At 51.2% G+C, this 21,171-nt stretch overlaps 1 protein-coding gene across 1 annotated transcript; it reads right to left on the reverse strand.

The window, feature by feature from the left end:
- Positions 1–18,764, reverse strand: LOC120370689 (flavin-containing monooxygenase 5-like). The gene is made up of 10 exons (XM_039485749.1): positions 18,582–18,764; positions 13,453–13,533; positions 11,193–11,371; positions 9,553–9,741; positions 8,962–9,124; positions 6,409–6,551; positions 3,253–3,452; positions 2,383–2,735; positions 1,395–1,467; positions 1–594 (listed from the first exon to the last, which is right to left on the reverse strand). The coding sequence occupies exons 3-10, from the start codon at positions 11,331–11,333 to the stop codon at positions 249–251; spliced, it is 1,608 nt and encodes a 535-aa protein (XP_039341683.1). The 5' UTR covers positions 11,334–11,371; positions 13,453–13,533; positions 18,582–18,764; the 3' UTR covers positions 1–248.
- Positions 18,765–21,171: the final 2,407 nt, after the last annotated feature.

Consider the following 21,171-nt stretch of genomic DNA (forward strand, 5'->3'; position numbering starts at 1 on the left):
TAATCATAACAGCTAGCAGCCTAAGGAATATTTAATGGAACCAAAGATCTCTAACACAACAGCAGACAGTGACAGCAGACAAAATAATCAGCAGCCATAGTTGAGAGGGGGGAAATTCTCCACGCACGAGTGGTAACGGACGGTTACACTGGATGTGTGATAAACTTGCAGGGAGAAAATTAGAAACCAACAGAAACCATATAATTACATTTTACATAATCCCATTTTCCTGTGTAGAGAACAAGCATTTAAAAGTAAGCGAAAATTATAGCAAAGAGAGCAACGGCACCAACTATCTTAAATAAATAGGGCATTGAGGTGTGCTGGGTGTAATCTCCTACTGCCCTGGTTTTCAGAGGTTTAATGATCCGTTCTCTCTGAGTCAGGATGGCTTTCCTGGCTCCATCCCATTTCCCTGGCCCTCTCAGGCGGTACTGGTATGGCGTGCAGGGGCCAAAGAAAACCTCTATGGCGAGCTTTGGATCCGTGAGGAAGAGAGACAGCAGGTTGGGCTTGACTCCTGCCAGGCAGGCAAGTTCATCCATGTATTCAACATAATCCACTTGGATAGTGTGGCGCGGGCTTTTCACATACCTGAAATAAGAGAGAGATGTGTGGGTGCCTTTGTAGCGTGATAAAATGGAGACTGCACTGACCAGAACATGACATTCCTGAGGGGCACCAAATTTGAAGAATCTCCTCCTCTGGAATTAATTCCCACTATAACTGGAATTACAGGAAAAGCTGGGTCACGATTCCATGTGCAGTCGTAACCCATGCCAGGTGGGTATAAGTGTCTTTGTCCCCTTCTAATGGCAGGTCATCAGAAGAGATTTATAAGGCTGCTAATGGAGTTTGCTCAATTGGTAAGCTATGTGCATGTAGCACTGAAAGCCCCGTCTTCAAACTCCACTGTCAGTCCCATATATGTTGGTTTTAAAAGTGGTGCCTAACATGGGGCTCGAATGCCAGAAGATCTGACAGGTTTATCTCCAGGTGGGGGATATCTATAGAGAGGGTGAGTCCTTATCTCTTTCTTTTGGCTGAAACAGGATTTTCTCACCTATTCGCTGCTGGATTCAGCCACGATCTGGGGGATAAGGATGAGGATCAAATTGCTTAGTTTTCTACAGTTATAATTTTATTATTTAATCTTGTTCTTTTATGTCATGTTTATGTGTAGAAGGAAGATAGAGATGGGAGAACAATTCCAGATCAAGTAAATGTTTCCAGATAAATTTTAACGAAGAGAGCTAAGACTGGAAATACCAGACTCTTTACAACAAATTAGTGACACATTGGAGGTATTTTAGAGAATGATAGAAACTTAAGACATCCTTACAGAAAGACTCTTTCCAAACATGCCCAGTAATACTTCACATAAAGGTTCCTACCGTTTTGACATTTCGTCTTTCTTCTGTGTAATATCGGCCATCATGTCGCTTTCTGTGGGCAACCTGATCAGCCCTAGAAGAGAAAAGCCAGAGTATGAGCAGAGATGTGTCTGGCTCCTTCAGGAGGGGATCAGCCATGTCCAGAGAGAGCTCTGTGTGTGCGGGATGGGGAAAGTTGTTGTTTCCTACAGGAAGCACTGCACCCTGGGCTGGGAACGCCGTGATGACTTTGTGTCCCCAAAGTTCCAGAGCTTGGAGCTTCTGGAGCCCAGTGGGCAGCCTGATTCTGTGAGAGATGTGGTAGTTAGACAGTCTATCTTTAGGCCTGCTGACAGGGGAGAGTGCAAAGGGAGCAACTTCCTAGGGGCACCAGCAGCACAGCCGGCAGCAGCTCGCTGGGCACCAGCCAGCAGAGGCGCAGCACAGTCCAAATATCAGGTGGACCGTGTCCACATGGGCATGGCTTGTGCGTGTGTGCACCAGCCGCCGCACGTGGTCCAGCTCTGCACCCATGTGGCGACACCATGCCAGGCCTGTGGGCCCATTGACTGTTCTGTCCTGGGGCCTGGAATTGCTGTCAACAAGCCTGTCTATCTTTGTCAGGACCTGCCTGGATCTAGAGTTGAGATTCCTTCTCCACAGCTTCAGTACTTCCTATGACTCCTGTCCCCCATTTCCTGGGATCACAACATTTCCATGCTTCCAAAACAGAACGAGTGAAGGCCCAACCACTTGGAGAGCAGCCATCCTGGAATACTTGGGATTGAAACAGCACTATGGTGGAGAGGGATATGGGCTGGCTCATCATCATGGCACTCATGCGGCTATTGTCTGCCACCCAACCCCAGCCCAGGGACTGCACAGCTCTGCTGAACTCGGCTAGTACCATGCCAATCCAGAAAGGCCCTCTACTAACACAGGCTTAGGATTTCAGAGAGCTCTATTACCCAGAGGCCCCAGGCTATTTCCTGCATTTTGGTTCACATACCCTTGAACACTTGTGTGGCCAAGCGACTCTGGAGTTCTGCAAGGGGCATGATGGCTCCCAGTGGCTGGATGAGACCAATGAAAGCCAGAGTTGGCTTCTCTAGGTGAGGAGGGAAGATGAATTTATACAGGGAGACCTGGTTTTCGACCACTTTGACACAGTCCTGGAGGAAGGGGAAAGAGAAGCTGTATCCTGTAGCGAAGAAAACTGCATCAATGTCCTCCTCTCTGGTGCCATCTTCGAAGATGGCACCAGTTTCAGTGAACTCCCTGATGTTCGGTTTCACCAGCACTTTGCCAGAGATGATGCGGTTTGGCAGGTCGTCGTTGATGGTTGGGTGCTGGCTCATAATCCTGCATGGCAAAGAGAAGGTATGTCAAGATCTGTTTGGACAAATGGCATACCTCTGAGAGCGGGGCAGGATCGGTGTGATGGTCAGGTCTCCTCTCCTCTGTTACTAGAATTTGGCCCAGACAGCACAGCCATGTTACTAGCAGCATGAGTGCAAAAGGCTGTTTGAAGTTGCTTGGTGTCTGTTATGGCTCCAGTAGCATAACAGGCCCTTAAAGGGGGTAGAAACAGCCCCCTGAGATTATCCCCAGGCAGGAGGCGCCACACTACAGCCATTCTTCCCAATGGTCACAGGAAGGAAGGCAAAAGCTCTGAGGGTGCTCTAACATAACTGACAGCTGGGTCGGGCCCTGCATGGTGCCAGAACACAGGAAACACAAAATCACCCTCCCACACCTTCCCCAAGTCCAGTGATGGTGGAAGGTAAAAGTCAGGACCTAGGTCTTTTATATCTAACTCCTACGATTTGCCATCCTGCCCCAGCAGGCTGAGGGGAATATTCCATGTGTTTGAAAGCACCTGTGCTGAGGCCTTAGACCGTAGTGTGCGTGGTTGAATCTTGCATTTACTCTGTTCTCTGCCCATTGGTTAACCATGGATGTAGTCAACATCCGCTTGAAAAAGGCTTTAAACCTGGTGGAGAGCACTATGTCCACAGGGTACCCTTGCTCCGCAACACGATTCAGCACCCACGCCCCACGCCTGGTGCTGAGGAAGACCTAGACAGTGGAGAAAGACAGCTCTCTTGGACATTGACACATACTGTCCTGAGTTGTGCTACTTGGCACTTCATGGCACTGGCAGGGATTGTTACTGTCATAAGTTATTATCTGCAATAGGGTGAGTAATACAGGCCCCAGCTGAGATCAGAGCTCCAGTGTGCTGGACACTTGTACAGCCACATTGTGAGGGACGTTCCTGCCCCAAAGAGCTGACAATTTCAATCTTTATCCCTGCCCACTCGGCCCTGGTTCCCACTGGCATCCCCCCATGCACGATCTCCACTGACATCTCCCTGCCTCCGACTCCCAGCTTTAGTCTCACTGGAGGTTTACCGTTTTGGGGATCTCAGAGAGAGGAGCCTGGCTGGGACTGTGAGGAACCTCACTGAGCTGTGACCTCGGTCCCTGGCTGTGTAACAGAGCAGGCTGCCCATAGCAGTTGTCTGCTCCCTGCCCGGCAGGGTGCAGCCAGTTCTCAGGGTCGACACCGCACTGCTATCTGTGGGCTCGTGGTGTCACTGCCTATGCTACCCCATTGCTGGACATCTACCACGCACCCAGAGAAGGGAGTAGCCATCTTTAGTCCAGGGCCTGGGACAGCTTTGGAAAGGACTGGCAGATGCTTCCATGTCAGTACCCTTATCCCGGATGTAAGCAGAGTCAGGATGAGCCCCACCCTGACATTTGGTGGTAAATTATGGGGAGTGCGGAAAGTGTTGCATTGGTATTTCGGTTATTTGCATGGGCACTCCCAACCCACTTAGCATACCGCAAAGCAGCATGGGATGGTTATTTTCACAGCTGTGGGAGCCCCAATTTCGTTGTTATTGGGGCAGGAGGAATGAAATGTTGTCACCCTGATTGGGTAAATGGGGAACTACAAAATTGTCTTGTGATGGGGGGTTTCATTGTCAGCTGGATAGCGCTTGCTAGATGGGGCACATGGGTTCCAAAACCCATTGAGAGGAGAGAGGCTGGGACAGAGATCTGTACTTGGTGGTGCAGGCTCTTTGTATGAGCCAGAAGCACCAGTTCCACCTGTGCCTCTCTCCACTGTGGAATGTCAGAATTAATTTTTGATTCCCTTAAGAATCTAAATGCAGGTTACTGAGCTGAATTCACTGGTACTGGGGCTCCCCTACTAAGAGCTGGAATCACTAAGAGCTGAAATCACTGAAGAGCTGGACTTGCTGAGCTGAGAGCACTGAGTACTGTGCTAATGAGTGGGGGAGCCTGAAGCCATACTGTGGAGCAGAGCAGCTGGCAGAGCAGAGTGGAGCAGTTTGTGCAGCCACTGGGTGAGTGGCGCCAAGCAGCTCGTGAGGACGGCTGGAGTGGCTCACAGGACAGCTGGTGGACCAGAGCAGCTGGCAGAGCGGAGCAGCCCACAGAGCAAGCGGAGCTGAGCTGTTTGCAGGGACGGCTGGTGGAAGCAGAACCCCACAAAGAGGCAGGGCAGTTGGCCCTGAACCCACGTAAGGTGCCCTTTTCTACCCAGGCTGGGGAGGGGGACCTCTGCAGAGAGACTCTTGAGCTCTGGGGCTGCACTGACCCGGGACAGAGACTTTTGGATTGTGGGACTTTTGGGACTGTGGGTGATTTGGGGGGTTGCTGGACTCAAGGGCCCCGAGAGAAGGACATGGCCCAATTTGCTGGAGTGGGTCTTTGCTCACGGTTTGACCTATGAACTCTAGCTGAGGTATTTTCCCAGTTTAATGCTTGTTGTTTGTCATGTAATTAAACCTTTTCTGCTACACCAAGACTCTGTGCTTGCGAGAGGGGGAGTATTGCCTCTTCGAGGTGCCCAGGGGTGAGTGTAAGATTTTCCCAGGTCACTGGGTGGGGGCTCGAGCTGGTTTTGCATTATGTTGTGGGGAAGGGACCCCTATGTATTGAACCTGGCCCTTGCTGCTATCGTTTCGGCCTGGCAGAAGGGTTACACAGACACACTTGTACGTTCTCATAGGGGGCGACATGTCTCATTACAGGACCTTCCCTGACCCTCCACCTTTGCTGTGCATCCTGTCACTGCTAGACACACTGATCCTCTGGGATGCCCTGGGGAACGCTGGGCTGCTAGTGGGCAGGTGGCTGGGCCGGCTATGAAATGGCTCTGGGTACTGGAGACCCTGTTCTCCTCGTTAAACCTTGCCACCTTTTTCTTCCTCAGCCCATAGTTCTGTTTCCTTCCTCTGCATTTATTTTCCCTGCAACTTGTGCCCAAACCCTCTTGTGTTGAAGCAACTGCTCCAGTCTTCAAACCATGGAGGCTCCTGACAACTTTCAACACAATACCAGCTATTCCCTGGCCACATCTGATTTCCTGCCATCTCTGGTCCCCTGCACGGCTGGTAGGAATGTCGCTGCATGCGCCTCCCCATGACTCTATGCAAGGTACAGGTAGGCAGGGGCAGATGAGCTAATGAGGAAGTGGGACATGGTACTCTGAGGGCAGGGCACAGCATTGTGGATAACGTGCTGGTCAGTGTGCATCGTGTCCCACCCTGTACCCAATCTACAGTGGCTAGGATTGTGCTACAGTCCCTAGCTGTAGCATGAGTCTCTCTAGCTCCTGGTGGAGTGTAGATCTAGAAGGGCCCAGTTCCATCCCTGCTCTAGGGCAAGACGGCAGCTGCCATACAACTAACAGCTGTAGGCAATTCCCTATGTCCATTCCATCCACTCGGTAAGTGCAGATTGCCCACGATGACGCTTTGATACCAACTCTGATGAACCGTATAAACCTTCGTATCGCCTCTCTGCAGTTAGGGGCTGCTTCAAATGGGAGTCTTTCCATTGACTCCAGCAGAGGCTGGGTCAGGTATTTAGTTTGGGAGTTCCTGGGGTTTGTGTGGTGGTGCAGTGTATTGCCTGGGGCCGCTGCCATTAGCCCAGTGAGGTGTGGGGTGCTGCACTGTGCCATGAACGTAGAGCCGTGCATCTAAAGCCAAACCTGATCAGCTTCATGGCTGAGCTCCACGGCCAGGTCCCCTCCCGAATTGCCAATGCCGATCACAATGACTCTCTTCCCCGAGAACTCCTGAGGGTTCTTGTAATCCCGGCTGTGGAAGTAGCGGCCTTTGAACTTTTCAATCCCTGCCAGGAGAGAGTGGAGCAGCTCAGGCTCTGGGTGCTAGAGGTGAGCTAGTGTGTTTGGCCTGTGTCTTTGCCCACTTGAACATTGTGGTTCTGGAGCTCAACACAAACAGTGAGGGGGAATACTCTGTTTATGGGAGACCGTGTGGGTGGGGACCAGAATGGCATTCTGGGCTGCACCTCTAAGAGGTGCACCACAGACCCATCAGTCCAGAGGAAGAGTGGAGCGAAGATAGGTTGAAGTCACTCTTCCACCTTCCTAACCCTGAGCTGCTCTGTGGGGCTGGAGATGCCTCAATGTATCCAAGTCATGGCAGTTCCCCAAGTGCCCCTATTAGCCACAGTGCTGCATGCTACATCTCCACCCTGAGCTAACCCCACTGTCAGCCTGTCCCTTGGCATGCCTCACCTTCTACCCCCCAAGCCAGGGATTGTACAGGCCTCTTGGTTAGAGGGCAGCTTATAGCCATCTTCTGCAGTGCCTGCACCAGGGGAACTGTCCCCCAGCTGGGACTGGGCCTTTTGGAGCACTCTACACTGCTCTGGCCATGTACCCGGTGTAAAGGAGCTCGTGTGTGGGTTGGAGCCTTGCCTCAGAGTAATAAGGGAGTGAGAGGCTGTGGGGACGAGGAGCAAAGTAGGGAAGGGGTAAAATGAATACGAGAGACTCTGCTGTAGCAGTCAAGCTTTCAGGGAAGTCTTCCCTCCTCCCCCAACATAGATTCATAGACTTTAAGGCCAGAAGGGACCATGATGATCATATAATCTGACCTCCTGCACACTGAAGGCCACATAACCTCACCCAACAGCTCCTGTAATAGACCCATAACCTCTGGCTGAGTTACTGAAGTCCTCAAATCATGATTTAAAGGCTTAAGTTACAAAGAATCCACCATTTACACTAGTTTAAACCTGCAAGTGACACATGGCCTGTGCTGCACAGGAAGGTGAAAAAACTGCCAGGGTCTCTGCCAATCTGATCTGCAGGGAAATTCCTTTCCAACCCCAAATATGGTGATCAGTTAAACCCTGAGCATGTGGGCAAGACCTACCAGCTAGACAACTGGGAAATAATTCTCTATCAGTAACTTCTCCCATCTAGTGTCCCATCACCAGCCGCTGGAGATGTTTGCTGCTAGCAGTCATGTAGCAGCTATATGCCATTGTAGGCAATCTCATCATACCAACTCCTCTATAAACTTATCAAGCGCTGTCCTGAGGTCAATTAGGTTTTTTGCCCCCACTGCTCCTCTTGGTAGGCTCTTGCAGAAGTTCAGTCCTCGGAGGGTTACAAACCTTTGTCTAATTTCAAGCCTAAACTTGCTGATGGACAGTTTGTATGCATTTGTTCGTGTCCTCATTGGCACATAACTTAAATAACTCCTCTTCTCCCGCCCTAGTATTTATCCTTCTGATGTATTTATAGAAAGCAATTGTATGTCCTCTCAGCCTTCTTTTGGTTCAGCTAAAAAAGCCAAGCTCTTTGAATCTTCTTTCATAAGATTCCTGATCATCCTAGTAGCCTTCCCCCGCCCCCGCTTTCCTGTCTGAATACATCTTCCTTAAAGATTGGAGACCAGAATTGCACACAGTATTCCAGATGAGGTTTCACCAGTGCCTTGTATAATGGCACTAACATTCCCTGGTCTCTACTGGAAGTATCTTGCATACATCCTAGGACTGCATTAGCCTTTTTCACAACCACATCACATTGGCAGCTCAGTCATCCCATGATCAACCAATATTAGATCTTTCTCCGCCTCCTATCTCTTCCAACTGATAGCAAAAATTCTTGTTGTTAGTCCCTAAGTGCATGACCTTGCACTTTGCAGTATTAAATTTCACACAGCACAAATTGGCCTGTGACTGTAACACCAGAGGTTCTGAATAGCTGGAGTGGCAGATGGGAAGGGGCATAGGGTCACCAATACAAAAGTTTGAGAACCACTGCCATAGAGCTACGTGACTGCTGTATCTGCTCTTCTCCCCCCGCTGGCATGTTCCTGAGTGGCTCTCTGTATCTGCTGTGCTGCCTGTGGCGTTGGAAGCTACGTAACCATTTGGGCTTTGTGTGCTCTGAATTGCACCTTTCAGTGTCTCGGGGGGCTGTTGGGCTGCCATCTGGTGCAGCTCCTTTGCTGCTGTCATGCACTGGCATACTCCTGAAATGGGAGAAGCACCAGGCGGTGGCTGACACGCTTGGCAGCAGTTCCGTGGTTACAGTGGATAATCATAGAACCCTAGGATTGTAGGGCTGGAAGGGACTGCTAGAGGCCCATGAGTGCAGCCCAGGACTAATGTGTGTCCCAGGACCTGCCCAGGAGCACGTGCTCATTGCTTTCCCTCTGTTTATCCCTTTGGAAAGTCACTGCTCAGCTAAGGCCCTTTCCCTTCCCGCTCTGCGATGTACCTGGGAAGGAGTCCAGTGGCAGATGGGCATTGGTGTGATGGCCGCTGCACACCATGACCCCATCGAAGACGGCCGACTCCTGCTTCCCCTCAGACTCCATGACAATGTTCCATTGGCCCGTGGAGGAGAAATCCAGGCGCTTTGTCACACTGACCACAGTGGTCTGGAAGGAAAAGGGCACTCACAGAGCTGGCATCAGGGAATTTCATCCTTGACACTAACCTCCTCCCATACTTGAGTCAGCAACCCAGCCAGGAAGCACAAGGCCAGCGCACAGCTGGGACCAGCAGCAGGAGGCCAGTTGGACTCTGCTGGGTTTTGCCTCATGGCCTCTGCGGATTCACTGGCTCCCACAGGGAATGGGGCTGCAGCAGCTCCTGGGACCTGGGCTGTAACTTCATCCAGGCAGCCCCCAGAACAGCCCCTCCAGCTCTCCCTGTTCCATGAGTGTGAGATGTTTCCTCATCGGGGGAGATTCTTTCACTCAGGTCTTGCACACCCATGCGTGCACGTGCACACTCACACACTAACACACACACACACACACACACACAGAATCCTACCCCTGCTCGCTGGGCCAGCTCTCCTCACCTTGAAGCGAATGTATTTCAGAAGGTCGAAGTGGTCGGCATACATGCGGAAATACTTCATGATTTTGGAGTTGTGCATGTAGTTGGGGAAATCATCCGGGATGGGGAAATCACTGAAGCACATCATCTCCTTGGAGGTGTTGATGATGACAGATTTGTAGATGCTGGCTCTGCCCTCTTCGGGATTCTCCTGCAGGAGTGAGAGAACATGGACATTACTTTTGAATATTGACTCTGGAAAGTAAAGCTGTAGCAATGAAGGCGGCATCAAGCCACAGGTGGTGTGATCTCCCCTAATACAGATGTTGCCATGGCAGCCTCCCTACTCTGCAGAAATACACCTTGAGCATCCTATACATTTTCCTTCATCCTGCCAACACACATGACATGCCTTTCCCTTTACCCCATCCCCATCGCATGCACAGCCCCAGCCCCCATCACCCCATTCTCACCTCTTGGCCACACACAAACACCCTCCATGCCCTGTGTTGACACCACACCTTCTGGACCACCACTTCTGGTGGCATTTGCCAGGAAGTCCCTGTCTCCCCTTGATCCACACCAAGGGTGTGGCAGGGAGAGAGAGTTGCAATCAGCACGTGCAGGCAGGCAGCCTTGCGATGGCCTGGTGAGAGTGAGCCACGCAGCAGAAGTTCACTGGGGCAGAGAAAGCTGGAGAGGAAGCCTGTCACTGTTGTGGACTCCCGCCTGCTTGTGCCCCGTTGGACATCAGTCAATGTTTTGCCACTGAATTCAGTGGGAGCAGGACGGGGCCCTCTGTCTGAAGAGAGCCTGCAGATTCTGGCACCAGCTCAGTGGGGAGAAGCCTTCACTCACCTGTGAAAGGAACATTGTCCCATTTCTGGATAAGTCTGGTTTGTTTTTCTACAACCTAAAGGATTTGCTATGAGCTGAAGCCCCTCTGTGCTGGCCCTTCCCCTCCAGCCTCCTAGCAACCCAATCGTCAGAAGCAAGGGCCTGATCCAAAGCCCATTGAAATCAATGGGAGTCTTTCCACTGACTTCAATGCACCTTGGATCAGGCCCTAAACCAGAGCCATAATTGCACTCTGGGTGAGGTGACTGCATGCTCCAGATGGGTGGAAAAGACCCTCGCCAGCAACTATGTTACCCTGAAGCCTCCTCTGGGCGCAGACCTTGTTAATACCGGCACACACCCAGGGGACTCTGCATATAATAAGATTCCAGGATTGTCACTGTGAACCCTAGAATGTCTGCTGTGTCAGTGTGAAGTGATGGGAACAGCTACAAGCATGGCAGAGAGCTCTTCTTGTTCACACTATCACCAGGTTCAGACATCGCTGCGACTGACAGTCTGTTACTGTGCTGCTTTTACATTTCTCAGCCATTTTTGTCTTTTTGTCCCCACACATGGGGACTTTAGGAATAACACCTGTGTGACAATATGGGCTTTCATCTGGTAGAAATAATAATACGATTTGATACTTAGATTGCAGTCTCTTTGGAGCAGGGACTGTCCTTTTGTTCTGGGTTTGTACAGCACCTGGCACAAGAGGGTCCTGATGCTTGATAGTGGCTGCTTGGCGCTGTTGCAATACAAATAATAAATAATAGCCAGCATTCAGAAAAGCACCCAAACTCATGATGAACTCAAACCTACCTTGAACCTCCAGAGACCCCCGATATCTTCACTTCTCTCGAAGCAGGTGGGCTCCAGCCCATCATCCAAACAGCATTTAATGGTGCACAGTCCACTGGATCCACCACCGATGACTGCAATCCTCTTCTTGGCCATGGCCATCTGTCTCAGGAGGAGGCGCCAAGAGTTGTGGAGGGATCCTGGGAAGGGAAAACGTGCCTCTTCTTTTCACATGACTTACAGCTTTACCTGAGGAAGAATCCCTACAGCTTCTGCATGAGCCAAGCAGACCAGCAAAGGAATCCTTCCCAGAAACGGCTTTGTTCTTTGTATTCTCTAACCCCTAGGCACTGGATCAGCCAGAGATACTAAACCGCAGTAAGCGCTTGTCTCCATGGGGCAGTTATTCCGGAATAAGGTTGGGGTGACTATAAAGGGCTATAGCTATTCCGCAGTAATGCTCTGTGTGGACAATTGTATCTCGGAATAAGTGTGTCCCCATGGGGAGTCATTCCGGAAGAGTTATAGTGGGATAATTATTCCGGGACACCTATTCTGGTCAGTTTTCTTGTGCAGACAGTCCTAAGGCTCTTTGATCTGGAATGGTCATGGCAGACTGTAAACTGTTCCTAGCAGGGACTGTCTCTGATGTTTGTACAGCACCTAGCACAGCGGGATGGAAGGGGGATGTCCTGGTTGTGTCTGGGGTCCCTCGGTGCTATTGCACAGGTCTAAGAACAAAGTAACCTAAACTTCATCCCCTTGTGCAAACAGACACTCAGTTTATTAGGAGAACTGCCCTTGGCAAAATATGTCACAGGTTGGTGTCTATGGTTTTCAGTGCAAGATGGCAACAAATGAAAGCTAACACAGAGTCACGTAACAGAAAATAGAATCTCTCTCTATGCAGCTCTTTTAAATCCCAACTAATGCAAGTCTCCATACAAAATGTCCAGTCCTCTTTGGAATCTTGCTAAAGAAAGATTAAAACAGCTAAATGTGGATTAAGTAAGGCCAGGGTGAGGAATAAGATAATACAAGATTAAGCACAAAGGGGGCATCTATATTGCAGTCATAAGGTGTGATTGCAGATAGGGTTTTACCCAGGCTACCAGGCAGGCCACAGTTTCACTGCTCCGGTACCTGAGCTAGCTAGAGTAAAGCTAGCCCTAATATGTCTGCACATGCTGCAGTCACACCCCTGATTGCAGTAGAGACAGACACAGTGATGGAGAAGATTTATTTAGTGGAATCCAAGTGGGTAAAATGGGCAGAAGCTGAGGAAAAGACAAATAAGGTTAAATATAAGCTTTCTGGCAGTGAGAACTACAAAACCACAGAGCCCATTTAAAACTGGGCTGGAAAATGCACTTTTAAAAAAGCACCATAGGAAAAAAATCTGACTCTGGTCAGAGGAGAGCATGGGAGTCTGCGCAAGCTGACCTCCTGGGTCTTATTTCTGTCATTGTAAAGGAAGATTATTGTGCAGGAAAAGGCTGCTGATCAGTGCTCACTCTGAACAGAATGAGTGCCAGCAACAGAGGCAACATAGACACATTTGGCAGGATACACCTTGCCATAAATCTCCCACTGGCTTCAACCTAGCACCAAGAAGGACAGCAGAAACCCTGGTAGGTGCATCTTCTCCGTGCCTAAGGGGAGGATTCCACAGGCAATGTTGGGTGTGGGCTGGTGACAGGCAGTGGGGTCCATAACTGTGCAGGATGCAATGATTGCGGCACCTTGCCTAATTGGCACCTTGCCAATGTCTCAGTGAGTGCCTCTCTCCTCCCGTCCAAGGCAGGATTTGTTTAGAAAGCTCATTTTGCCCCAGTAAGATGGATGGCAGGGTCCGGTCCCAAAGCTGTCTGTTGGTGTGCAAACAAGGGCTAATGTCACCTCTGACAGGCAAGAGGCACGGGCCAAGATTTTCAGAGGAGACCAGTGATTTGGGAGGACGAGCTGGAGTCACCTTAAAAGGACATGTTGAGAGAGTGTTGTGCACCCACCCTCTGAAATCCAGCCCCTTTAAGGTGTCTCTTGTCAGGATCCCAAAATGAATAGTCACGTCTAAAACTCTTGGCCATACTGTAAAGCACCCACTATCCCAACAGACATTGAAGACCCACAGATGCTAGGATTCTACAATCCCTCTGCACAGTTCCTCAAAACTCCCGGCCAAACCCATAATTCGACACATCTGTGCTATTCCACATGACACTGCACCTACTACAGAAATAGCATCTAGGTAAGTCAGTCCAGCACAGACACTACCATGTACCTGCTCTCCCGAGTAGCTGCTGGGTCAGCAGTGCTGCCAGAGTCCACACAGTCAATTTCTGCCTTCTATCCTTTGTTCACCCTGTTATAGGAAAGAGCTGTACTCTTGGAACTGTATACGTAACACATTAACTTGGCATCTGTTAATTGCTAAGCCAAGATTTACCTCCATGAGTTAAAAAATAATTTCCTATCTTGCAAACACCAGACACTTGTCAGACTAAATCAAATGTTTCACTAACTCATGGTAAATGAACATAGGTGTCGGATGATTTTACTCAGCGCAAACTATGGGGGCATTTGGGGAAGGAGATGCTAGACATTTAGTGAGTCAGCTGTGAGGTGCTGCTTGTGGTGTAGACAGTGTGGCCGTGGCAAGGGTGTGCCTCTGTGTGGAGGAGCAGGAGGTGTGTAGTGACAGATGGATTCATTTTTCATTCCCATGCGTGTACTGTTATGCTGGAACGTGCAATGACTACTATCAATCACAGACCTGGTTAAAGAACAGGTGTCCTTGTGTATGAATATGCACTAGCATATGAGTCAAAGTTTCTCCCCAAGCATTTGTGCTAATCAAACCTGGTTGCACAAATATTCATGGAAAAATGACCAACAAACCATGCAAAAAGGAATCAAACAAGGAGTCAGAGTTCCCCAGAAATGGTGATGTCGAGATCATCGCTTCCTCTTGTGGGAGGGAATGAAGGAAATCTCTGCCCTTTTCATGCACGTGGCATGGCCTAGAACAGGGGTCAGCAACTTATGGCACGCATGCCAAAGATGGCACGCATGCCGTTTTTTAATGGCATGCGGCTGCCTTCTGGGACTCCGAGTGACATTAAAAATCCTGCTGTTGCGGCAAGCCACAGGGTCCGCGGTCCCGGGCCAGAGTGTCTGGCCGAGCGCAGCAAGCCGCCGGCCCCTCCTCTGCCTTCCACCCCTTCCCCTGGAGCCTTGCCGCCGCGCGCACAGCGCTCTGGGGGCCGGGGCTGCGTGCTCCCGTGGGGCAGCGTTTGGCTCTGTGGGGAGGGAAAGATGCTCCCCGCTCATCTGGAGCCCTGCCGGTGCGCGTGCGGCAGCAGGGCTCCGGATGAGTGGGGAGCCTCATAGTAAGGGGTCTGGGGCCGGGAGGAGTTGGGTAAGGGGTGGGGGCAGTCAAGGGACAGGGAGCAGGGTGGGTGGGATCCTGGGGGTGGTGAGGGGCAGGGGTCTCTGGAGGGGCAGTCAGGAGCAGGGGCGGTTGGATGGGGCATGGGAGTCCCGGGATCTGTTAGGGGGTGGGGGGTGGATAGGGGTCACGGCAGTCAGGGGACAAGGAGCAAGGAGGGTCCTGGGGGGGCAGGTAGGGTGGGGGGGGTCTCTGGAGGGGGTGGTCAGGAGACAAGGAGCTGGGGGGGTTGGATGAGTCGGGAGTTCTGGGGGGGGGCTATCAGGAGGCAGGGGTGTGGAGAGGGGTTGGGGCAGGCAGGGAGCAGGAGGGGGTTGTATGGATCCAGAGTTCTGGGGGTCCTGTCAGGGGACGGGGAGCGGTTGGATAGGCATGAGAGTCCAGGGCGTTCTGTCTGGGTGCGGGGGTGTGGATAAGGGTTGGGGCAGTCAGGGGACAGGTAGGGTCCTAGCAGGGCAGTCAGGGGACAAGGGGCAGGGAGGCTTAGATAGGGGGTGGGGTCCCAGGAAGGGGTAGTCGGGACAAGGAGTGGGGGGGGGGTTGGAGGTTCTGGGGGGGGCAGTCACCCAGCCCTCTGCCCTGAGCCCTGACCTCCCCCCACAGCCCTCTGCCCTGAGCCCTGCACCCCCCCCACACACCCCAGGCCCCAGCCCTGAGCCCTGTACCACCCAGCCCTCTGTTGACTCCTTCACACACACCCCATGACCCCAGGCCTGACTCTGTCACCCCTACACATACCCAGCCCCCCTACCCTGACACCTGCACCCCCCTCACATGCCTCCAGCCCTCTGCCCTGACTCTTGCACCCCCCCACATCCCCAACCCCCCAACATCCCATGCACCCCGCACAGCCCCACCCCCACCCTGAGCACCAAATGGGAGCTCCTGCACCCAACTCACATTCCCACCTGCACCCCTCACACCAAATGGGAGCTGCCCAGGTAAGTGCCCCACACCCAAAACCTCCTGCCCCAACCCTGAGCCCCCTCCCTCATTCTAGCTCCTGGCCAGACCCTTCACCCCCAGCCCTGTGCTTGGTCTACTCCCACCCTCAGCTCAATGCAGAGAGAGGAAGAGAATGGGCCAGAACCAGGGAGAAGGTAGGTACCCACTGTATGCGGGCAGGGCCGGAACCCCAGACCGGCAGCAGGCTGAGCGGGGCCGGCAGCCGGGATCGCGGCTGGCAAGAGCCGGCGGATGGAAGCCGTGAGCAGCAGTGGGCTGAGCCACTCAGCCCACTGCCGGTCTGGGGTCCCGGCTGCCGGCCCCGCACAGCCCGCTGCCGGTCTGGGGTTCTGGCTGCCGGACCGCAGGCCCCACTCAGCCCACTGCCGACCTAGGAGAACAGAACCCCAGACCAGCAGCGGGCTGAGCGGGCTGGTGGCGTAAGTTCAACATTTATTTTAAATTAAGCTTCTTAAACATTTTGAAAACCTCGTTTATTTTACAATACAACAGTAGTTTAGTTATATAATATATAGACTTGTAGAGAGAGACCTTCTAAAAACATTAAAATGTATTACTGGCGCGCGAAACCTTAAATTAGAGTGAATAAATGAAGACTCGGCACACTGCCTCTGAAAGGTTGCCGACCCCTGGCCTAGAAGGAAACACCTCCCTTCTCCCCCTGAGTAGGGATACAACAGCAGCAGCAGAGACCTGCTGGCTCCACACAACAGTGAAAAAATCCCTATCAAACCCAAATACTCCAGTGCACAGACAGTTACCCTCAGTGGGAGAGAGAACAAACCCACACGTTAGTCACATCACTTAATGCACACTGGGACAGTGCTCAGACACTATGGTGCTATAGGAACCTATAGTGAACAGAATGGAGTTTTCGGGAGCAGGACTCTTCCTGTCAGGTTGCCAGAGTTTCTGTATTTTTGGTTCATCATAGAGGTTCATTTGTCTTTCATTCAAATGCATCGTCTTGGATAACGAGTTCCTCTAAAGACTTGCCTCCCCTCAGTAACTTTTTCAAGAGTGCCTTAGTGACTTTAGGAGCCCAAGTCCCATTTACCAAGAGTTATCTAGCCATCTAGGGGCCAAATCTCGCTGCAAGTCAATCTCGCCGCACATCCCATGTGCCTCATCACTTGAGAACAAGACTTCGGCTCCTAAGGCACTTAAGTGCTTTGGAAAATGTTGCCTCCTGTATATACCACTCTACCACTCACTCCCAGACAACCAACTACATGGGAGGCATCAGCACCTGTGTGATCAGCAGCTAATCCCAGTCAAGACTGAGGTGAAGTTGGAGGGGACAGTGAACTTCTAGAACTTCCAGTCCCCAGGACAATGCTCTCTGTGCAGGGTGTCTGCCTTCAGATTATCAAATTGGTCTGCAACGTTGGGGTCCCCCTGGACTCTGCTGCCAGACAGCTACAGCATGGGAAAGGCTGGTCTGGCCAGGCAATATAACCTCTTCCTCTGGGACTTGGTCCTGGGGATTTACAGAATTTTGAGCTCCTGGTTTAATTATTGCAATGCAGCATCCCAAGGGGTGAAACTGCTCCAAATGCAGCAGCCCACTTAGTTAGCCGCCCAGGCTGCTGAAATCGCATGACCGCAATGCTTCATTCCCTGTGCAGGGTTCCGGTTGAATACTGAGTCCAGTTTGAGACTGCTGCCCTGATGTTCAATGCCCTCCATGAAAGTGGCCCAAGCTACATAATGGCCTAGCTCAGTCTCCATGACTGCTACATTTCACTGTCCATTGCCACCCACATGGGTGAGACCACGGAGTGTTGGAGATGGAGCTCTCATGGCAGCTGGTCCATGAGTCTGGAACAGGGACTAAACTGGCCAGAAGCCTGTCTTCCCCAGAACAGCTGGAAGGACTCTGCTTCAAGCTAGCGTTCCCATGGTACCTATATGCCAGAAGACCGTGGTGGGGGCCCCATACAGCACTTCCATAGTGTGGGGAGCATCCCACGCTGTGCTAACCAAGAGAATGGCTCTGTTGGTCCCATGTGCAAACGTGCCAAGGGGGAAGAGCAGACAGGGTTGTGGGCACAGTGGGGCAATGGCTTGCCTGGCTGTGCTTAAGTATGATCCAGCAACCTGTGCCTCTGCCTTGGCTGTGGATTTCCCATCCCCTTGCGCCTAGGGGGTACAGCCAGCATTCCCGTGGCGTGCGCATCACAGGGACCAAAACGATTCCTGATCCAACACCAGTAAGGCCACTAGCAACACTTACAGGCATCCAACACCTCAGTGATTACCCCAGGGCAGGGTTAGGTCACAGACGAACCACAACTGGAGGGAGAACTGAAACAGGGCACAGGGACACTGGGTGACATCTGCCCACTTACCCTAGGGACACACACAGTGGCCCACTTTTGGCCCAGCTCTTCCAATACACACAAGATGTTTCATGATACAAACATGCCACATTCCATTCCCCTGGCTGCAGCCCATGTCAGCACAGCTGCGGTTAGAGCTGCTCCAATCATTTGTTGCAGACAATTGTTTCACTGCAGTTGGCCCATTTTTTCTGTGCTCCAGCACATCCTCCAACATGCTAACGCTGTCACAGATTGAGGAACAGTCTTTATGGACTATGCCAGCCCACAGAGGGAGGCACCACACTTCCCATGCCTTTGTGGTGGCTCGGCTGCTGAGCCCCTCCAAGAGAGAGACATTAAAATTCCCTTTGCCCTCTCCAGTGGCGTGCGCCGTGCCCACATAGCGATGCAGAATGCTCGGTACCCTGCAGACCTGATCCCCGCTTCCACTCCTGCAGCTCCCTGCGCCTGCTCATGGGACCAAGCCCTGACATGCTGTGGCCCATTGTCCGCACAAGCCACTGCTGCAAAGCGCACTGGCCCTGCCCAGCTGCATGATCACGTAACTCCTCTTTAGGAATCTCCCTACTGGTTTCCCATCCAGTATCGTATCACATTTACACTTCCTGTTACCACCTCCAAGGCTCAGTAAAACTGCTGCTCCTGACTTACCATCCCTTGTCAAGCTTTGCGTTGCCTTGTCCCCACCAATGCCCCTGTCCGCACATCTGTGGATCCTTCACAATCCCCTTTGCACCTTCTATCCTGCAACCCTCAGACATGGTCTGACCTCCCTGAGCTCATCCACAGGCTCCTCCCATGTCCACAGCTCAGTTCCTCTTACAGAGCCACATTGCATCTTGTGCTTCTTGCACAACAGAAGCAATAGGAAGAGATACACGCTCCCCCTCCCCCTGCCCAGGCACAGCTGTGTCCCAGAGAACCAGGCTTACTAAATCCAGACAAACACACTGAGGGGGAAGGGCAAATGGTGGTTGTGACTGGTGCATGGGGAGTTTGTTCCTGTACAGTGGCACGCAGGGCAGTCTGCCGACAACCTGACTCCTGGCGGCCCTGGCTCATGCGCTGTGTGCGCAAGAGTGGGGGAGACTCCATGGCTGGGGGAAAGCCGGGGTTCACTCAACCTTGTTGGCCAGTCTGCCATGGATTGTTGTGTTGAAGCAGTTTATTTTTTTGGATATGTCCAAACATTGTATACTTTTTTCTCTGCATCAACAAGTGGTTGGATGATTATTAGCGATTCACTATCAAAGGGATGCTTAGTGCCCAAGTCACTCTCAGGGACACAGTGGAGTGCCAATGCTGAAGCTGTGAATGCAGTTGTTCTGGGATACCCCAACATCCTTGAAGTGCTAGAGAGCAAAAATCAGCAACAAGAAAAGATGCAACGATCCTGAGTGATGCAATGCGCATTTTGGAAAATTGTATTTTGTGTGAAGTCTGGAATGATATACTTCAGTCATTCAGCGGGTGCAGTCTAAGCTTGCAAAGTGCTCAAATTGAACTTTCCACTGCTGTAAACCTAATGAGGAGTCTTGGAACTGTTCTTCAACAAATGCTGGATAGTTTGGATGAGTATGAAATTCGGGGGGCTGCAAGGACTACTAACCATGAGTATAAGACAGCCAAATGCCACAAAAGACAGAAGACATGCAATGATGCAACTGCCCACTCATTCAGTGATAAGGAGACCTTCAGAGGAAATACCTTCATTGCAATCACTGACAAACTGAAGAGTTCATTAGAACATTGGATCAAGGCTTATGAAAATATTGACAAAACCTTTAGTATCCTGACAGTTTTTTCGCCTACCATTTCAAGGTCTGAAATCAATGAAGGTATCAAACATCTGTGTCAGAGGTACTCAGATGATCTCCCAGTAGATTTTACTAAAGAATTTCTTCAATTTGTTGAATTCACATCACTCTCAGATATCTAGAGAAAAGATAACAAAAGCAAATCTATTTGGATGTACCGAGTTCTCACTGAATCCAATGTGATAGAATATTTCCCAAATGTTGAAACTACATTAAGGACTCCTTAGGTGTTCCAAAAATACACATCATAAGCCCCCTGGCTTCTCTCCTCTGATGAAGTCAGTGCAAGCAGCAAAGAATCCTGTGGCACCTTATAGACTAACAGACGTTTTGCAGCATGAGCTTTCGTGGGTGAATGCCCTCTTCGTCGGAAGTCAGTGCAGTTAAACCAGGGATGAATTTGTCCTTCCAAAACACACAAGACGTTTCACGATACAAACATGCAGTATTGCATTCTCCAGCTGCAGCCTACGTCACCACAGCTGTGATTAAAGCTGCTCCAATCATTTGTTGCAGACAATTGTTTCTTTGCATTTGGCCCATTTCCCCCAAGTCCAGGATCATCTGGAAAGAACCCTCCAATGTGCTAACACTGTCATTGGTTGAGAAACACTCTTTATGAACTCATTCCATCTGGGAGGGATGGGAGGGCTGTTTGTCCATAGCGAGGCCTCCTGCAAAGATTGGCTATTCAGATTGTGCAAGCAGTTGCCTCAGTCACCTGGTATGCTCCTCTTCCCTGATTAGATAAGCTAACATTTATAAGCAGGAGTAGGTCAGGTTACAGGGGGAGCGATGTAGGAACATTCTCGGGTTGAGATGTGGATGCTCCTTTCTGATTCTCCCAGTGCATGGAACCCACCCAGTACACACATGCTTTGGGAGAGATCGGTGGAAGGGAACATCCCAGCCCATATCTCCACAAACAGGCTCTGCCATGGCTGCTTTCCAGTTTGTCTTTTTAACTCCTTCTTGCCACCTTTTCCTCTTTTTTTTTTGTATTTCCCCCCTTTTTCTTTCTTGCTCATTCTTTTTGCTCTGCTCTGTGTTTGATTTTTGCTGACTGTTCTCCCCCCGTGAAACTCTTGCCTCTTGTCCTCCTCACCAGAAGGCTACATGCCTCCAAGAGTGGACAGCACCCATTGGTGCTACCTACAGCTGAGCTGGGTACCACAGGAGCACAGAAGAGATGCTTGGGCAACAAGGCTGTTACCTTGTATGTGTGCACTGTGCTGTTCCTGTGGCCAGTGACAGAAGGCGCTGAAGTGGGAGCAAAGCGGGAAGTGGCTCTACCTGCAGCAGCATGTTTGCAGTGTGTGTGTTGGCTAGATTTTGGGGCTGCTCCTGATCTCTGCCCCATTTGCCCCAAACCAGTCCGATCACCCCGGACACTCACACGCACTGGTGTCAGCTCTTTGGGGCAC

This window comes from Mauremys reevesii, linkage group 8, assembly GCF_016161935.1.
Source record: "Mauremys reevesii isolate NIE-2019 linkage group 8, ASM1616193v1, whole genome shotgun sequence".
Taxonomy (NCBI): domain Eukaryota; kingdom Metazoa; phylum Chordata; order Testudines; family Geoemydidae; genus Mauremys; species Mauremys reevesii.